The following is an 18,053-nucleotide window of genomic DNA, read 5'->3' on the forward strand; positions in this document are numbered from 1 at the left end:
CACTCATCAAACAACCGATCGATCAGCAGAGCAAGCCACTCTTAAACCAGTAATTGCTGCACAGCATAGACTCTGCTATGAGGCGAACAACAGCTGAATCTATTCCAAATTTCAATCATGTCCAGGTGGTATCAGAAACCACACCAAACCCAACGAGTGTACATGACAATCAAATTAACATCCAATCTGAACAGCCTGATTTGCGTGAACATGGTGCATCAAACTATCAATCAAGTTCTAAAATATCCATAAATTTTGGCCATGTAAGCCTTAATTGCATGAATCCATCAGTCAATGATCAGTCTTGGATGATTCTTGGTCGGTGTTGTTTTCATCCATCGACCCCGACCGCCACCGCCGGCTCAACATCCTCGGCAGCCTGATCACCGAGTTCACCCGAGCCACCCCCTCCAACGCTTTCCACACCACCGTCCCCTCCTCCGCCTCACCCCCGCCGCTCAGAGCCTTGCGGAAGCTCCCCGTGAAGGATAGGACGGATGCGTGAGACGGCTTGATCGTGCTCTCTTCCTCGGATGAAATGGCTGGCTTCAGGAAGAGGCAGATAGCCGCACAGTCGTCAACCATCGACGTCGGGAACTTGCGACGCCATGCGCAAACCGCCCGGTCCACAAGCTGCTTGGCCGCCTTTGAACGGTCAGAGGCTGATGAGACGATCTTGACCACCTCCTTGTTGGATAGCACGTCCCATATCTGCAACCCAGTGTGATTAGATAAGAACAGATGAAGACAGGTCTGATTCAGTTAACAGTTGCTTGATTCGCCATTCCAATCATAAAGGCTTTGTTTGACCTAATTTATGTTAACTTCATTTAGAATAATGCCAGAAACTTTTCTTGTTAATTAATTATGAAAGGAGGATGAGGCAATGATTGAACTGAAATGGACAGGAAACTAGAATCGAATGAACCTGCCAACCTAAAAGAAAAAATCACTCTTCTTACCCCATCAGTGGCAAGCACCAAGAAGTCATCCTTTTCAGACAATTTCCTGTAGTACACTTCTGGTGTGCAGATCAGGCCATGGTTCTTGAGGCAGAAGTCCCCGAAAGCCCTGGCCATGGCGAGGCCCGGTGCGTCCTGGTCTGGCAACCACAGCCTAGGCACGTCAGGCTCATCGTCCATGGCAAAGACTCTCCCCTTGCAACTCAGGATCCTCTCAGCTTCACCTATGGCAAGTCCAGTAGATACATTGCAAGTTGCAGTTAATAAATGTACAAACATACCCGCAGAGAAGTATGACAGAAATTCAGAGTCTGACCTGGAAGATCTGGTTTCAAGTCGGTTGTGAGCTGCACCGAAACCGGGCGGTCCTTGCTATCCCGCGTACAAAGAACAGCGCGTGAATCGCCTAGATTGGCAATTATTAAGTGATCACCCTGTGTACACACAACAACAATAACTGTTAATCACAGCAACTAGGGAACAGGAGACGCTATGAGTGTGATAGTTCTGAATTTTGCCATGATGTCTTATTGTTTGGTTTAGAGCATTGAAACCTATGACTGAAACAAATATTCCAAAATTCAGCAATTTCAGGAGCTTGCTAACCTCTAGCATTAACAATTGAGAATGCAGCCAGTTGCAAGTGCAACAGTAGTAGTAACGGCATTACCTGCCTAACGACAGTGAGAGCAGTTGTGCCACTGCAAATGGCAGTCAATCCCACAATGCTGCCAAGAGTGTGACTGTTCTGAATTTGGCTATGCTGCCTTAATGTTAGGTTTAGCAGTATGGCAGAACAACCATTCCGAAATTCAGCAATTTCAGAAGCTTAACTCTAGGCTCTAGCATTGGTATAGCTCTAGTCTAGTACTAGTACTACTTAACAAGACATACTGAGAATGCAGCCGGTTGCAAGAATTGCCACAGTAGTAGTAACAGCATTACCTGCCTAACGACGGTGACAGCAGTTGTGCCACTGCAAATGCAGTCAATCCCAGAATGCTTCCTCAGCTCCTCGTCGACATCCTCGAACGCCTTCACGATCAAGCTCTTCCATGAAGAGATCAGCTGGCTCTCGTCGCTGGTGTCGCTAAACGTGGTGGAATCATCCGACTTGTCGAACGAATCCAAGTCGGCGTTGCTTGAGGGGGCATCCTCTTCGGTTTTTGGTGCCGCCAAAACGGAGGACAGCTTCGCCGGGCGACTTCACGGCCGAGGGGGCCATGACCGTCGAAGACCCCGCAGAAGATCTGGCCCTTGTGGCCAGCAAAGTCCTGATCATCTTGACACATTAAGATTATCTTACATCTCAAGTAGTAAAACTGTGCACATGAAAGGGGGGGTACAAGACCAAAAGTTACACTTGCAGTTAGATATGTTAATCTAGCTAGGTCATAGTGATATTTGCAAGAATTCTAGTGTTTCCTGCAGAATCTCATATTGCATTCATGCTGTGCTATATATTAACACAGTGGTGAGGTGAGCAATAAAGGTATTGAAGTGCATTGCCAGATGCTAATTAATCCAGGCCAATGGTAAGGAATCAAGATGCCCTAAGTACATACACATGGGTCATCAAAGAAATTCAGGTAAGTTACTACTGTAGTAAGATTCTCAGTTTGAGCTAAAGCTAGCAGAGATGGATGGATCCATGGCGTTTTTCTCAAAAGTAATCAAGTTTTATTTCGACAGAAAAACATGTACTAATCAGGTTGACACAGCAATGGCGTGGCTAGAAGCAAAGGAAAGGTTGGAGCTTACCTGGCAGGCAGCCATGGCGTCTTGGTTGACGCCCTTCCAGCCCTGCTTGGTGTGCATGGACACCCCGGCGGCGCCGGAGAGCTGCTCCTGCAAGAAGTCGTCGTGCTTCCATGGGAACCACCCCTCCGCCTCCTCCAGCTCCTCCCTCCCTCCTTCCCTGCTGCAGCAGATCCCCATTGCTAGCTAGCCTCTAGCTCCTCCTCCAGGCTCCAGGCACTAGTACACGGGAGGGACGGGATGGGCATCTGCGAGTTTAATGCGTGCGTCTGTGCGCGTGAGAGTGTTTATCCTGCCATTTTTATAGCGCTGGGGCCATTAATGGCGAGAGGACATGGGCGCCCCCGTCCTGGGCTCGGGGTAGATGGAGACGGACGCCGCTAATGGTGGTGACGCGGGTGCATTCAATGCTCCTCTGCAACTGTTGCCCGTAGCTGTTGGCGCCATTCATCGCGATGCCTGCCTGCCCCATCTCGCCCCGTCACCCTCTTCAATGCGCATCTCACTAGCCCTCAGATGCTCACCAGTCTCCATGTAAACCTTTCCTTCGAGTTCGCATTGCCATAACGCACTTGGTGCCTGGCTGCCTCTCGCCGGTCGCCTACCAGGCTACCACCTCCATGAATTCCGAGCTCCAGCAACAATTGCAGGTAGCAGCTGTCGGTTGCCACCATCTGCCTTCAGACAGAAGAAGCAACAGTTAATTGGATTCTAGCAAAACCAGCTTTCCTTCCTTTTTCTTCTCAAATTATGCACTTTGCAGCATGCCACAAGATGCATGATTTGAGAATTGGACAGCAGGAAAACACAGGAGTCTAGTTCACTGAAAAGACCAGCCACCTCATTCCAGCATTCACAACAAAGACACCAAGGATAAGAAACACATTGGACAAGTAATCAAACTCTGCATACTTTTCATCATATTATTCACAATGGGTTTTTACGAACCACAGGCCAAACCTACAGCTATCTCTCTTTGATTTATCCCTCTGCTTCTCATGTACACTACTACTATACAACACAACAAAAGAACAAACTGAATGCAACATACAGCATTGTTCTTCTGACAAAGCATCGGTACACTACTCCGTCGCAGCGCCAATTGAGGTGGCCCAAGTTTCAGATGATTCTGTAGGATGGAAGGGGCACTAGCACGTCCTGAGACTGTTGTTTCCATATGTCGCAACGTTCTTGCTCAACCTGAAAATACCGCATAAATAACGTTAGAAACTATCTTGTTACAGCTGCAGTTTACTTGATTATCTAAAGAATCCAGCATGAAAGACAGATGCGAGATTGTTAATAGTAACAGCAATTCAACTTACTTTTTTCTACACCTAAGTTGATACAAACTAAGTTGTTACAGCTGCAGTTTAGTTGATATCTATACATACTGCCTAAATGACAGATGAGAGGTGTTACTAGAAACGACAATTCAACTTAATGGATAGAGATAAAATACCTGAAATGGTTTATCAATCCACTGGAAAATACAGCCGCGAGCCTCAACAACATTGAGCATGTGTGGAGGCATCATAGATCTGAATGCTGTGTGGAGCTTCACCTTCTTCAAACCACCGCAGACCATCAGAGCAGCCATCAAGCCGTTGGGCGTAATACCAGCCAAGTGCACAATGGTCATGCTCTGCAGCCCGCATATGCTAGAGAGGGACAGAAGTCCTATGTCGGTGACTGAGCAATACGACAGGTTTATCTGTCATGATGTAGCGATGTTAGTAACGCAATTCTGAACCTGGTACCTTCTGTTTACCACAATAACAGAAAAGACTAGTACCTGACGGAGGCCATGAGAGAACTGGGAAAGGAAAAGCATCCCCACATCATTGATCGCAAAGCACTTTTTGATATCGAGCTTGGCAAGTAGCCTGCATCCGGTTGCTATTTCTGAGAGCCCCACAGATGAAACACTGGGGCAGCCACGGATCTCTAGTGTGTTCAGTTTTGCGCATTTTGAGAGCGCAGCCAATGAAAGGTCTGTTATCTCTGTACAGTAGGACAGGTTGATAGACTCTAGCATTGGACAACCTTGAGCGATTTGAGTAACCCCCACATCACTAATGGCCCCAGACCTGTACAGATCAATATCTCGGAGTTCTGGGCAAGACTTGCCGATGTGCATAAGGCCTTCATCACTTATCTTCATGCATATACCAATTTTTAAGCTTGAAAGCTTGCTGCATCCAGAGAGAGCTTTCAAACCTGCACAGAAAGATTTCACCACGGTAAATAATCTATTGTTATTGTCACCAGAATCAGTTAATTTGGTGTCCATTTGCCAAAAGGTAGTCAGATATTTGAAGTTCAGTACAAACCTTCATCATCCAAATCACTGTCAGTGATGTCTAACTCTTCCAACTGGGAACAGCGCTTCCCAATCATTCGCAGCCCTTCACTTGAAACATGGCTACAAGACTCCATTTTGAGAGAGATGAGGGAAGGGCATGAGCTAGTGATGGCAGCTAGTGAAGCATCAGTGATATTGCGATTGCAGGTAATGTCCAGCTTCAATAAACTCTTTAGTCTTGATACGACGAAAGAAAGATCAGTATCTGTCAATCCCGAGCACTTGCTCAGGCTCAACTCTCTTAAAGAAGCACAAGAAATTCCAATGTATTTGAGTCCATCGGTCATGAATTTGCAGCCTTCCAATTTCAGGGTCTGCAACTTAGGAATCATTTGGAAGCATTTTCCCATAGAAGGAGTAACCTGCCAAAAATGAAGAATTGTCAAACAAACTGGAGAAGATCAAGTTATGCCCAGGTGGACAAGATCAAGTTATGCCCAGGTGCTGCTACTGTGAATAGATACTTACATGACAGCAGTATGACAGATTCAACTCCAAAAGATTTGGCATTGCCTTCACTACTGACGAAACTCCCTCATCGGTGACATTCTGACAGTTTGACATATCAAGCACCTGCAAGGACTAGAAATGTTATTTTCAAGTTCACTGGCCAGAATATTACCAGGTAAACTTTGTTGAAGGCCACGGTTATACGATTACATTCAAATGAAGGTGAAACATTTCCGCAAAAAAAGAAGAAGGTGGAACATTACAAATCACTCAAGAGTGAAACAAAATGGCCTAGCTAGATGGTTACCTGCAGCGATTTGCTGCATTCGTTCTCAAGACTAGCAAGGGCATCATCATCGATTCCAACACACCCCACCAGTGACAACACCTCAAGATTTGGTAGCTTCATGATGGCTGGAAGGCAATCTTTGGAGATCTGCAAAGCAAGAGGAGTATCCGTTAGACCAAGAATAGTGTGTTTGCCTGATTTGCACCTCAACAGAAAGTAGCCAACTACTGACTCTCGTCCTGAAAAAGCTTCTGCATATGTAAAGACAAGGATTTTTGGTGCAACAGTTCAAATCTTTGGTAGAAATTGCCCCATAAAATGCTAAAACTAGCGGCTCACTGGTTGTCATCCTAAAAAGGCTGAGGCGTACATAGTTCTTATAGATAGATAGATATAGCAAGAATAAAATAATCCTGCTACAGTCGAATGCCCTGGGCATTTCTTGCCAAAAAAAAAGAGTCGCTAAAAAACACCAGACAGTTGTGGGTTGAGCTATCTCCTATGATGAAGATCGAATGGGGTATTGGTACGGGGAAACTACCCAAGAGATCCACATCCCGCCGCATTCTCATTTCCTATGGAAAGATTCACGTCCGATATCGCCGAGGGGGCCATGACCGTCGAAGACCCCGCAGAAGATCTGGCCCTTGTGGCCAGCAAAGTCCTGATCATCTTGACACATTAAGATTATCTTACATCTCAAGTAGTAAAACTGTGCACATGAAAGGGGGGGTACAAGACCAAAAGTTACACTTGCAGTTAGATATGTTAATCTAGCTAGGTCATAGTGATATTTGCAAGAATTCTAGTGTTTCCTGCAGAATCTCATATTGCATTCATGCTGTGCTATATATTAACACAGTGGTGAGGTGAGCAATAAAGGTATTGAAGTGCATTGCCAGATGCTAATTAATCCAGGCCAATGGTAAGGAATCAAGATGCCCTAAGTACATACACATGGGTCATCAAAGAAATTCAGGTAAGTTACTACTGTAGTAAGATTCTCAGTTTGAGCTAAAGCTAGCAGAGATGGATGGATCCATGGCGTTTTTCTCAAAAGTAATCAAGTTTTATTTCGACAGAAAAACATGTACTAATCAGGTTGACACAGCAATGGCGTGGCTAGAAGCAAAGGAAAGGTTGGAGCTTACCTGGCAGGCAGCCATGGCGTCTTGGTTGACGCCCTTCCAGCCCTGCTTGGTGTGCATGGACACCCCGGCGGCGCCGGAGAGCTGCTCCTGCAAGAAGTCGTCGTGCTTCCATGGGAACCACCCCTCCGCCTCCTCCAGCTCCTCCCTCCCTCCTTCCCTGCTGCAGCAGATCCCCATTGCTAGCTAGCCTCTAGCTCCTCCTCCAGGCTCCAGGCACTAGTACACGGGAGGGACGGGATGGGCATCTGCGAGTTTAATGCGTGCGTCTGTGCGCGTGAGAGTGTTTATCCTGCCATTTTTATAGCGCTGGGGCCATTAATGGCGAGAGGACATGGGCGCCCCCGTCCTGGGCTCGGGGTAGATGGAGACGGACGCCGCTAATGGTGGTGACGCGGGTGCATTCAATGCTCCTCTGCAACTGTTGCCCGTAGCTGTTGGCGCCATTCATCGCGATGCCTGCCTGCCCCATCTCGCCCCGTCACCCTCTTCAATGCGCATCTCACTAGCCCTCAGATGCTCACCAGTCTCCATGTAAACCTTTCCTTCGAGTTCGCATTGCCATAACGCACTTGGTGCCTGGCTGCCTCTCGCCGGTCGCCTACCAGGCTACCACCTCCATGAATTCCGAGCTCCAGCAACAATTGCAGGTAGCAGCTGTCGGTTGCCACCATCTGCCTTCAGACAGAAGAAGCAACAGTTAATTGGATTCTAGCAAAACCAGCTTTCCTTCCTTTTTCTTCTCAAATTATGCACTTTGCAGCATGCCACAAGATGCATGATTTGAGAATTGGACAGCAGGAAAACACAGGAGTCTAGTTCACTGAAAAGACCAGCCACCTCATTCCAGCATTCACAACAAAGACACCAAGGATAAGAAACACATTGGACAAGTAATCAAACTCTGCATACTTTTCATCATATTATTCACAATGGGTTTTTACGAACCACAGGCCAAACCTACAGCTATCTCTCTTTGATTTATCCCTCTGCTTCTCATGTACACTACTACTATACAACACAACAAAAGAACAAACTGAATGCAACATACAGCATTGTTCTTCTGACAAAGCATCGGTACACTACTCCGTCGCAGCGCCAATTGAGGTGGCCCAAGTTTCAGATGATTCTGTAGGATGGAAGGGGCACTAGCACGTCCTGAGACTGTTGTTTCCATATGTCGCAACGTTCTTGCTCAACCTGAAAATACCGCATAAATAACGTTAGAAACTATCTTGTTACAGCTGCAGTTTACTTGATTATCTAAAGAATCCAGCATGAAAGACAGATGCGAGATTGTTAATAGTAACAGCAATTCAACTTACTTTTTTCTACACCTAAGTTGATACAAACTAAGTTGTTACAGCTGCAGTTTAGTTGATATCTATACATACTGCCTAAATGACAGATGAGAGGTGTTACTAGAAACGACAATTCAACTTAATGGATAGAGATAAAATACCTGAAATGGTTTATCAATCCACTGGAAAATACAGCCGCGAGCCTCAACAACATTGAGCATGTGTGGAGGCATCATAGATCTGAATGCTGTGTGGAGCTTCACCTTCTTCAAACCACCGCAGACCATCAGAGCAGCCATCAAGCCGTTGGGCGTAATACCAGCCAAGTGCACAATGGTCATGCTCTGCAGCCCGCATATGCTAGAGAGGGACAGAAGTCCTATGTCGGTGACTGAGCAATACGACAGGTTTATCTGTCATGATGTAGCGATGTTAGTAACGCAATTCTGAACCTGGTACCTTCTGTTTACCACAATAACAGAAAAGACTAGTACCTGACGGAGGCCATGAGAGAACTGGGAAAGGAAAAGCATCCCCACATCATTGATCGCAAAGCACTTTTTGATATCGAGCTTGGCAAGTAGCCTGCATCCGGTTGCTATTTCTGAGAGCCCCACAGATGAAACACTGGGGCAGCCACGGATCTCTAGTGTGTTCAGTTTTGCGCATTTTGAGAGCGCAGCCAATGAAAGGTCTGTTATCTCTGTACAGTAGGACAGGTTGATAGACTCTAGCATTGGACAACCTTGAGCGATTTGAGTAACCCCCACATCACTAATGGCCCCAGACCTGTACAGATCAATATCTCGGAGTTCTGGGCAAGACTTGCCGATGTGCATAAGGCCTTCATCACTTATCTTCATGCATATACCAATTTTTAAGCTTGAAAGCTTGCTGCATCCAGAGAGAGCTTTCAAACCTGCACAGAAAGATTTCACCACGGTAAATAATCTATTGTTATTGTCACCAGAATCAGTTAATTTGGTGTCCATTTGCCAAAAGGTAGTCAGATATTTGAAGTTCAGTACAAACCTTCATCATCCAAATCACTGTCAGTGATGTCTAACTCTTCCAACTGGGAACAGCGCTTCCCAATCATTCGCAGCCCTTCACTTGAAACATGGCTACAAGACTCCATTTTGAGAGAGATGAGGGAAGGGCATGAGCTAGTGATGGCAGCTAGTGAAGCATCAGTGATATTGCGATTGCAGGTAATGTCCAGCTTCAATAAACTCTTTAGTCTTGATACGACGAAAGAAAGATCAGTATCTGTCAATCCCGAGCACTTGCTCAGGCTCAACTCTCTTAAAGAAGCACAAGAAATTCCAATGTATTTGAGTCCATCGGTCATGAATTTGCAGCCTTCCAATTTCAGGGTCTGCAACTTAGGAATCATTTGGAAGCATTTTCCCATAGAAGGAGTAACCTGCCAAAAATGAAGAATTGTCAAACAAACTGGAGAAGATCAAGTTATGCCCAGGTGGACAAGATCAAGTTATGCCCAGGTGCTGCTACTGTGAATAGATACTTACATGACAGCAGTATGACAGATTCAACTCCAAAAGATTTGGCATTGCCTTCACTACTGACGAAACTCCCTCATCGGTGACATTCTGACAGTTTGACATATCAAGCACCTGCAAGGACTAGAAATGTTATTTTCAAGTTCACTGGCCAGAATATTACCAGGTAAACTTTGTTGAAGGCCACGGTTATACGATTACATTCAAATGAAGGTGAAACATTTCCGCAAAAAAAGAAGAAGGTGGAACATTACAAATCACTCAAGAGTGAAACAAAATGGCCTAGCTAGATGGTTACCTGCAGCGATTTGCTGCATTCGTTCTCAAGACTAGCAAGGGCATCATCATCGATTCCAACACACCCCACCAGTGACAACACCTCAAGATTTGGTAGCTTCATGATGGCTGGAAGGCAATCTTTGGAGATCTGCAAAGCAAGAGGAGTATCCGTTAGACCAAGAATAGTGTGTTTGCCTGATTTGCACCTCAACAGAAAGTAGCCAACTACTGACTCTCGTCCTGAAAAAGCTTCTGCATATGTAAAGACAAGGATTTTTGGTGCAACAGTTCAAATCTTTGGTAGAAATTGCCCCATAAAATGCTAAAACTAGCGGCTCACTGGTTGTCATCCTAAAAAGGCTGAGGCGTACATAGTTCTTATAGATAGATAGATATAGCAAGAATAAAATAATCCTGCTACAGTCGAATGCCCTGGGCATTTCTTGCCAAAAAAAAAGAGTCGCTAAAAAACACCAGACAGTTGTGGGTTGAGCTATCTCCTATGATGAAGATCGAATGGGGTATTGGTACGGGGAAACTACCCAAGAGATCCACATCCCGCCGCATTCTCATTTCCTATGGAAAGATTCACGTCCGATACAAAGCACATCTAAAATTTCCAAGAAAGCGCCGAAATCAACTCTCTCTTTAATTGCTAAATAAAAGTGCTCCTGATATCAAGAAACGCATGAATTGGGGAATCTTTTCATCCAAGAAATGGAACGGGACTTAATGGCGAGACAGACAGAGAGAGGAGAGATCAAGAAGAAAGGATGGCAGGCGCGCTCACCATGGTGTAGGAGAGATTGAGGGAGGCGAGTTTCTTGCACTTGAGGGCGAGGAATCGGACCCCCAAATCGGTGATCCCGAGGCACCAGTTGAGCGCGACCTCCCGGAGGTCGGGGCATCCGACGGCGACGCAGCCGATCCCCATGTCCGTGACGGGCTTGCAGCGCGAGAGGCAGAGCCTGCGCAGGCCGCGCGCGCGCGCCACCTCGGCGGCCGCCGCGTCCCCGAGGTCGACCCCGTTGGAGAGGTCGAGGTCGGCGAGGGCCGGGCAGGCGGTGCAGAGGACGGCGAGGCCCCGCGCGCCGAAGCCGCGCGAGCGGGAGAGGTCGACGGCGCGGAGGGGCGCGGAGGGCAAGGAGGAGAGGGCGGAATCGGGGACGCGCGGGCAGAGGGTGAGGTCGAGGCGGGCGGTGGACGGGTAGCGCGCGAGCGCCGCGCGCAGGAGGTCCGCGCGGTACGGGCGGAGCACGCGGCGGTGGCGCGCCTCGGCGTCGCGGCAGGCGCGCGAGGCGAGGGCGAAGGACTTTAGCGCGCGCGGGTCGGCCGCCGCGACCCGGTCCAGGATCAGGAAGAGGAGCTCGTCGGCCAGCGAGTCGAGCGGGGTGACGGCGACCGTGGCCGTGGCAGGGGAAGGGGAGAGGCGGCGGCGCTTGGGGAGGTGGGTGTGGGTCGGCATGGCCATGGTTGAGGTAGTTGGGTTGTCTCCCGGCAAGAACAAGAACGGAGGCAATGGGCAATGGCTGGCTGCGGATACGCAACAACCAAGCGGAAGGAAGGAGAAGAAGAGGGAAGAAGGAGGAGGCTAAATGACGGGATTGCCCCTGCATTGCATTGTCGCATTTTTCGCGAGACATTCAGCACTGTTTCCATATTTGCCACTGGCAGGTTCCCGTTCTGGACTGCTCTGGCATGGAAGTACCAGTAACGACCGAGGGTAGCGTGGTCATTGTGGGGCAGGGAAAGGACGGTACGGAGCAGTACAGGGAGGGGCAGAATGGGAAAAGTAGGCGGGGATAGCGAGGTGAGCGGGGAGGGTACGATGCGGGGGAGGGACGGAACGGAACGGATCGTACAGCCGGACGAGTACGATGCGCCGTCGCTAAACGTACCGGGTTTGGTCCTTACCCGTCCATTTAGATGCGTGGTGAGGTGGGTCCGGGGATGTCGACGTGCTGGGTGAGGATGGAATGTGGTGAGAAAAGTTAAGCGTGTTTGTTCCATTTGACTGGCCCCGTACTACCTGGGGACGGCACACACTGGGGACTGCGTGGAGTCCGCTTCCAAGGTCCAGTTATCACCTTAAACAATTCCTCCAGAAATATTATTATTTAAGGAAAAAATTGCTACGGGACATCTTTATTTTCAGGTGTTTGTTAAAACACACCGTTGAATTGTTTATTGTTAGGTAACATTATGATTTTATGATATATTTGTCACAACACACCATCTATCAAAAAAGGAATTTTTTGCACTTTTGCTATGCCGGGTTTTGAAGAAAAAGTGGAAAACTTTACGTCTTTAGGAGGTGGTGTGTTTTGACAAATGTGCCATAAAATTGTAATGGTACCTAGTAAAAACATACTCGAACGGTGTCTTTTAGTAAACGATGTAAAATAACGGTGTCATGTACCAAATTTTCTCTATTATTTATTGTATAGTATAGCCTGAAAAGTTTGAAAACTCATAACGTCTGGATTTGCCTAAAAAAACAAATAAAAATATACTTTCAACAAAAGAAGGGGTAGAGCTGATTTTAGTCCATGTCACTTTTTTTTGTTTGAAATTTCAAATTTGTAGATAGATTTTCAAGTTCAAATTCGACACACAACATCATTTTAACACAAGCCCCACGTTGCTTAGAAAAAACAGGATTAAGTCCATATTTGGTGCCATGGCTAGCAAGGACACAGTTGCATGTTAGGTACCTGTCGATTGAGGACCAGCCTCTTGATGGCTCCACTTCCACGCAAAAAGAAAGTCAGAAAAGAGACGATGGGAACAATAAGCTATCGGTCACCACTAGGCTGGGAATCTAGAAAAGTAATGTTTCTGCGTGCCGCTACCTAAATTCGACTCTAGAGAATTATGCCCGTACCTAAATTTTAGCTTGTCCTTTACAATGAAAAGTATCCAGATTGTCATGAACAAAACTCAATTGGGAATATTACTTTTTCTTACCTTGCAGTAAGTCAACATTACTTTCTAAAAGGAAATTTCTATATATACTCCCTCATTCTTTGTATCCAACAATGCCATTATGTATTTGGCGTCTAAGTTTGAAATAAAACTACGACAAGAATTATGGACCATTAGTTAACCAACTAAAACAACGACAAGCATGGGCGGAGGCAAGAAATTTAATTTGGGTGTACAAACATAGGGGATTAGAGGTTTACTAATTAATTATAAGACTAGCTCGGGGTTATGAGCTATGTTTTAATAGGAATTTATATTGGACTTACATAGACATTCTATTCTCCAAAAAAATAATGGATGTACATGTGTACACCCATGTCCTTAACTGGCTCCGCCTATGACGACAAGAAATACGAATAGGAGGTAGTAATTGTTTGATCAAGAAACTAGGAGCTATAAGTTAGAGATGCGGATGGGTCACTATTAGGGTACTATCTACCCCGTCTTTAGTTTTTTTAAAAGTAATTTCTTTCAATGGCATCATCATTTAAGAAAAGTTAGTGCATTTTCTTAAAAGCGGAGAGATCACCTTAATAATGACACAGTTACATCTCGACTACATACGTAATCGGAGAAGGCGATGAGAAGCAACAACCAAAATCCATCTAGGGTTCCATCTCTCTCGCAGGCGACGTCGCTGGTCCCCTCCACCTCCGGTGACATTGGGCCTTGGAGGTATGACAGACCATGGCATCTCGCCGAGAAGAGGTTTCCCGTTCTTTGTTTAGCCAATTTTCCAGTGTCTTCTTCGGGACGCTGAGGCGGCGGCTACGTCCTGAAATCGGAATAAGGCTCTCACCGCTCAATCCTCGCTCAAGTGTTGCTGAGGCGGCGCGTGGAGTCATGTGCATGCCTGATCTCGTGGGATCCGGTCGGTTTTCTTGTTCCTCGGTGTCTTTTCAGGTCGGTCTCTTCTGATCCACGATTGTCATCGATGGCGATGGCCACTGCTTTGGTGTGTTGGTCCTTTGTGGCCTTAGGTCGACGACTTTCCGTATGTTTGGTTCATCAAGTTGTACTATGACAAGCTTTGCCCTGCTCCGGTGATGGAGGGGCGGGGACGGCGGCCCACCTTCGGCTCATGGTACTGATTGTAGTCGTCATTAGGTTATCCAAAGACCTATTTGCATTTTTTTCTATTACTTTTAAGTCTCTTTGTACTACTGTTGATGATTTTTAACAGATCAGAGGAATTTCGCAAAAAAGTATACTACTACCTCTGTCTATTAATAGATATCCGAGGTTTGTCTAAATCTAGATGTATGTATATGGTATTTAGTGTCTAGATATATTCATATTTAAATAAACCTCAAACATCTGTTTATGGACTATAAAAGAGTAGATAAAAATACTAATGTATAGAAATTATTGGAGTGGGTCACTTTCAGAATGCATATGATGTGGGCGGTGGTGAGGTGGGGTTTTCATTTGTTTTTTGCTGGAGTAGAAAAAAGAAGAAGTTCTGGTAGAAAGATACTCCTCCTCCACTAGCTGACGCCTGCGTGGAGTGCGTGTTGCCAGTGCCGTACCGAAAAAAGGACCTGTTTCCGTTCAGTACTGGGCGCGTCCTCAGGTCGCACCTGGCCCTGATAAGCACTCTCCCAGAAGAAACGATACGATATGGAGGAGGGGAACAGCTGTTGTGTGCTGATCTGATGTGATCTGATCTGGACTCTCTCGCCCCCTCCGTCCTTTTTCGCGATAGGTGGAAGCGGCCTCTTCCCGGGAAGGCTCCTTCTGGCCATCTGGTGGGTCCGACCACTGTCACGTCCACACCATGCCCCTTGCCTGCGGGGCGGGGATATCTTTACTATTAAAAGCAAACTGGTGAATGTCTGGTGTCACATTTTCATTTAAAGACAAAAATACCCTCCCACGTCCTGAAAGAAAAAAGATCCATCTAACAACCACAATTATCCATGCAAGCAGCCAAGTGAGAAAAAAATGCGTTTATTCTCATCTACATGAGCCCCTTGATATTCTCAACAACTAACAAAATCCATATCTAGCTACAGGTTCCATTTTATGATAGAATGCGTTTCACCCTTTTCGTCTGCCCGTCGCTCGTCCCAGCGGGAGAAAAAAGGGGCTCGACCAAAGCAGGTACGAGCCATCCCCAATTTCCATCCAGAAACTGCAGCATCCATCTCGCTCGATCTGTGGCACAGGACCAGGCTGGTCCTTTGAACTGTGCTGCCGTCGCTGCCGGAGCAGCCTCCTGACCCCACGCTCCCTCTTGGTCGCATGCGTTGGCGGACACATCCCATGGAGCTCCGGCCGCCGCAACCTAACGACTCGTGTTGGCATGCTGCTTGGAGAAGAGGGGTCCAGTGTTCACCACCGCCTTCAGCCCTCTGTCCCAAATGTTCGTCCCCAACCTGGCCTCTATCCTAGAAGGCCAGTCGGCCATTAATATCACTCTCTGAACTTCTGGAATCTGGACATTGTTATTTTCTATATTGTATGAACTCACTCAATCTAAATCTGCAGCGAAGCTTTCCTTGATGCTTTACAATAGCATGGTGCCAAAGCGGATCCTATTCTTATATGAAAGAAATAAATATAATGATTTATTACTTCAAGTAATCACAATGAGCCATGTCACTGGTGCTATTTGAAATAATTCTTTGTCATGTTGGCTTAGTAGAGCAAAGTGTTTTCCATGTGAAAACTCTGAAGGGGTGAGAGGGCTAGCATACTAATAGCACAACCCGTCAACTGTATCGTTTCTTTCCGAATCATCGCACAAGTTTTAGCTGTTGGTTAATTGCATCATTTTCTTTCACATAATCACATGTGTAGTTGGCCAGGGGTAACAGAGAGATGGACAGTAGTAAGCACCAGTGTATGTTCTCATGGCGGCAATTTTGATGCGCAGAATGGTGAAATGAGACCTAAATTTTGCTCTTGTTGGGTTGACCAGGACATTTGAGCAAGCCATGTAGATGCAAGATTATAATCCCTTTATTCTTAAGAGGAAGCAGAAGGTTGCATATGTAAAAGGTGAGAAACGTGCCATGATGTCTACGGGTGCTTCTATTCTTGTAGACAGTGTTGGGCCTCCAAGAGCAGAGGTTTGTAGAACAGCAGCAAGTTTCCCTTAAGTGGATCACCCAAGGTTTATCGATCTCAGGGAGGAAGAGGTCAAAGATATCCCTCTCATGCAACCCTGCAACCACAAAGCAAGAAGTCTCTTGTGTCCCCAACACACCTAATAGGTGCACTAGTTCGGCGAAGAGATAGTGAAATACAGGTGGTATGAATAAGTATGAGCAGTAGTAACGGCACCAGAAAAGTGCTTTGCTGCCCAGGACTGGCGTGCGGTTGATGGTGGTAATATAGCAGGCAGTACAGATACAGTAAAACAGTAAACAAGCAGCGATAGCAGTATTTAGAAACAAGGCCTAGGGATTATACTTTCACTAGTGGACACTCTCAACATTGATCACATAACAGAATAAATAAATAGATGCTAGACTCTACACTCTCTTGTTGGATGATGAACACCACTAACTGTGTAGGATTACACGAACCCTCAATGCCGGAGTTAACAAGCTCCACAATATTCGATGTTCATATTTAAATAACCTTAGAGTGCATGACAGATCAACACAACCAAACCAAGTACTAACATAGCATGCACACTGTCACCTTCACACTACGAAAGGAGGCATAGATCACATCAATACCATCATAGCAATAGTTAACTTCATAATCTACAAGAGATCACAATCATAGCCTACGCCAAGTACTAACACGATGCACACACTGTCACCATTACACCGTGCAGGAGGAATAAACTACTTTAATAACATCACTAGAGTAGCACATAGATGAATTGTGATACAAAACACATTGCAATCATAAAGAGATATAAATAAGCACTTCACTATGCCATTCATAACAGTGAATAAGTATTCTGTGAAATATAGCCTAAGAGACCCACACGGTGCACACACTGTCACCTTTACACACGTGGGACAAGGAGTCTCCGGAGATCACATAAGTAAAATCCACTTGACTAGCATAATGACATCTAGATTACAAGCATCATCATATGAATCTCAATCATGTAAGGCAGCTCATGAGATTATTGTATTGAAGTACATAGGAGAGAGATTAACCACATAGCTACCGGTACAGCCCCGAGCCTCGATGGAGAACTACTCCCTCCTCATGGGAGACAGCAGCGGTGGTGAAGATGGCGGTGGAGATGGCAGCGGTGTCGATGGAGAAGCCTTCCGGGGGCACTTCCCCGTCCCGGAGGCGTGCCGGAACAGAGACTCCTATCCCCCAGATCTTGGCTTCGCGATGGCGGCGGCTCTGGATGGTTTTTCGTACCGTGGCTTTTCCGTATCGAAGTTTTAGGTCAGGGACCTTTATATAGGCGAAGAGGCGGAGTCGGAGGGGCGACGAGGCGGTGAGGGGGTATGGCGGCGCGGCCAGGGCTTGGGCCGCGCCAGCCACCCTCCTGGGGCCCCTGTGGCCCACCTCTGGTCCTTCCCGGATGTTCTGGAAGCTTCGTGTATTTCTAAGATGCTGGGCGTTGATTTCGTCCGATTCCGAGAATATTTCCTTACTAGGATTTCTGAAACCAAAAACAGCAGAAAACAGCAACTGGCCCTTCGGCATCTCGCCAATAGGTTAGTTCCGGAAAACGCATAAATATGACATAAAGTATGCATAAAACATGTAGATATCATCAATAATGTGGCATGGAACATAAGAAATTATCGATACGTCGGAGACGTATCAGCATCCCCAAGCTTAGTTTCTGCTCGTCCCGAGCAGGTAAACGATAACAAAGATAATTTCTGGAGTGACATGCCATCATAACCTTGATCATACTATTGTAAGCATATGTAATGAATGCAGCGATCAAAACAATGTAAATGACATGAGTAAACAACTGAATCATATAGCAAAGACTTTTCATGAATAGTACTTCAAGACAAGCATCAATAAGTCTTGCACAAGAGTTAACTCATAAAGC

General features: G+C 46.3%; 3 protein-coding genes and 1 pseudogene across 7 annotated transcripts; all 4 read right to left on the reverse strand.

Annotated features, from left to right (window-relative positions):
* Positions 1-78: 78 nt before the first annotated feature.
* On the reverse strand, positions 79-3,037 carry LOC127300100 (probable protein phosphatase 2C 73; annotated as a pseudogene).
* Positions 3,038-3,258: 221 nt separating this feature from the next.
* Positions 3,259-6,382, reverse strand: LOC139831036 (F-box/LRR-repeat protein 3-like). Of its 3 annotated transcripts, none has more exons than XR_011745048.1 (7): positions 5,843-6,382; positions 5,554-5,658; positions 5,054-5,447; positions 4,516-4,940; positions 4,183-4,434; positions 3,772-3,920; positions 3,259-3,394 (listed from the first exon to the last, which is right to left on the reverse strand). XR_011745048.1 is itself a non-coding variant. In XM_071820017.1 (6 exons), the coding sequence occupies exons 1-6, from the start codon at positions 5,942-5,944 to the stop codon at positions 3,840-3,842; spliced, it is 1,359 nt and encodes a 452-aa protein (XP_071676118.1). In that variant the 5' UTR covers positions 5,945-6,382; the 3' UTR covers positions 3,615-3,839. The 3 variants fall into 3 exon arrangements, 1 of the variants encoding a protein (XP_071676118.1); XR_011745047.1 differs by having other exon boundaries at positions 3,260-3,398; XM_071820017.1 differs by lacking the exon at positions 3,259-3,394 and having other exon boundaries at positions 3,615-3,920.
* A 10-nt stretch (positions 6,383-6,392) lies between these two features.
* LOC139831618 (probable protein phosphatase 2C 73) lies at positions 6,393-7,153 on the reverse strand. The gene is made up of 2 exons (XM_071820921.1): positions 6,976-7,153; positions 6,393-6,488 (listed from the first exon to the last, which is right to left on the reverse strand). The coding sequence occupies exons 1-2, from the start codon at positions 7,150-7,152 to the stop codon at positions 6,393-6,395; spliced, it is 273 nt and encodes a 90-aa protein (XP_071677022.1). The 5' UTR covers position 7,153.
* Positions 7,154-7,506: 353 nt separating this feature from the next.
* On the reverse strand, positions 7,507-11,632 carry LOC127303623 (F-box/LRR-repeat protein 3). 3 transcript variants are annotated; one of them, XR_011745046.1, is made up of 8 exons: positions 10,866-11,632; positions 10,095-10,223; positions 9,806-9,910; positions 9,306-9,699; positions 8,768-9,192; positions 8,435-8,686; positions 8,024-8,172; positions 7,507-7,646 (listed from the first exon to the last, which is right to left on the reverse strand). XR_011745046.1 is itself a non-coding variant. In XM_071820016.1 (7 exons), exons 1-7 carry the CDS (start codon positions 11,544-11,546, stop codon positions 8,092-8,094), a joined length of 2,067 nt encoding a protein of 688 aa, XP_071676117.1. In that variant the 5' UTR covers positions 11,547-11,632; the 3' UTR covers positions 7,867-8,091. The 3 variants fall into 3 exon arrangements, 1 of the variants encoding a protein (XP_071676117.1); XR_011745045.1 differs by having other exon boundaries at positions 7,512-7,650; XM_071820016.1 differs by lacking the exon at positions 7,507-7,646 and having other exon boundaries at positions 7,867-8,172.
* Between the last annotated feature and the right edge of the window lie 6,421 nt (positions 11,633-18,053).

The sequence above is a fragment of the Lolium perenne genome, chromosome 5 (genome assembly GCF_019359855.2).
Source record: "Lolium perenne isolate Kyuss_39 chromosome 5, Kyuss_2.0, whole genome shotgun sequence".
Taxonomy (NCBI): Eukaryota; Viridiplantae; Streptophyta; class Magnoliopsida; order Poales; family Poaceae; genus Lolium; species Lolium perenne.

Excerpts from the sequence above, each read along its gene's own strand:
- LOC139831036 (XM_071820017.1), bottom strand. The coding sequence starts at position 5,944 with ATGAAGCTACCAAATCTTGAGGTGTTGTCACTGGTGGGGTGTGTTGGA. Across the intron at positions 4,941-5,053 it reads CAGTGATTTGGATGATGAAG|GTTTGAAAGCTCTCTCTGGA; the intron begins GTTTGTACTGAA and ends CTTTCTGTGCAG. Across the intron at positions 4,435-4,515 it reads TCTCTCATGGCCTCCGTCAG|ATAAACCTGTCGTATTGCTC; the intron begins GTACTAGTCTTT and ends ACATCATGACAG.
- LOC139831618 (XM_071820921.1), bottom strand. The coding sequence starts at position 7,152 with ATGGGGATCTGCTGCAGCAGGGAAGGAGGGAGGGAGGAGCTGGAGGAG. Across the intron at positions 6,489-6,975 it reads ACGCCATGGCTGCCTGCCAG|GACTTTGCTGGCCACAAGGG; the intron begins GTAAGCTCCAAC and ends CAAGATGATCAG.
- LOC127303623 (XM_071820016.1), bottom strand. The coding sequence starts at position 11,546 with ATGGCCATGCCGACCCACACCCACCTCCCCAAGCGCCGCCGCCTCTCC. Across the intron at positions 9,193-9,305 it reads CAGTGATTTGGATGATGAAG|GTTTGAAAGCTCTCTCTGGA; the intron begins GTTTGTACTGAA and ends CTTTCTGTGCAG. Across the intron at positions 8,687-8,767 it reads TCTCTCATGGCCTCCGTCAG|ATAAACCTGTCGTATTGCTC; the intron begins GTACTAGTCTTT and ends ACATCATGACAG.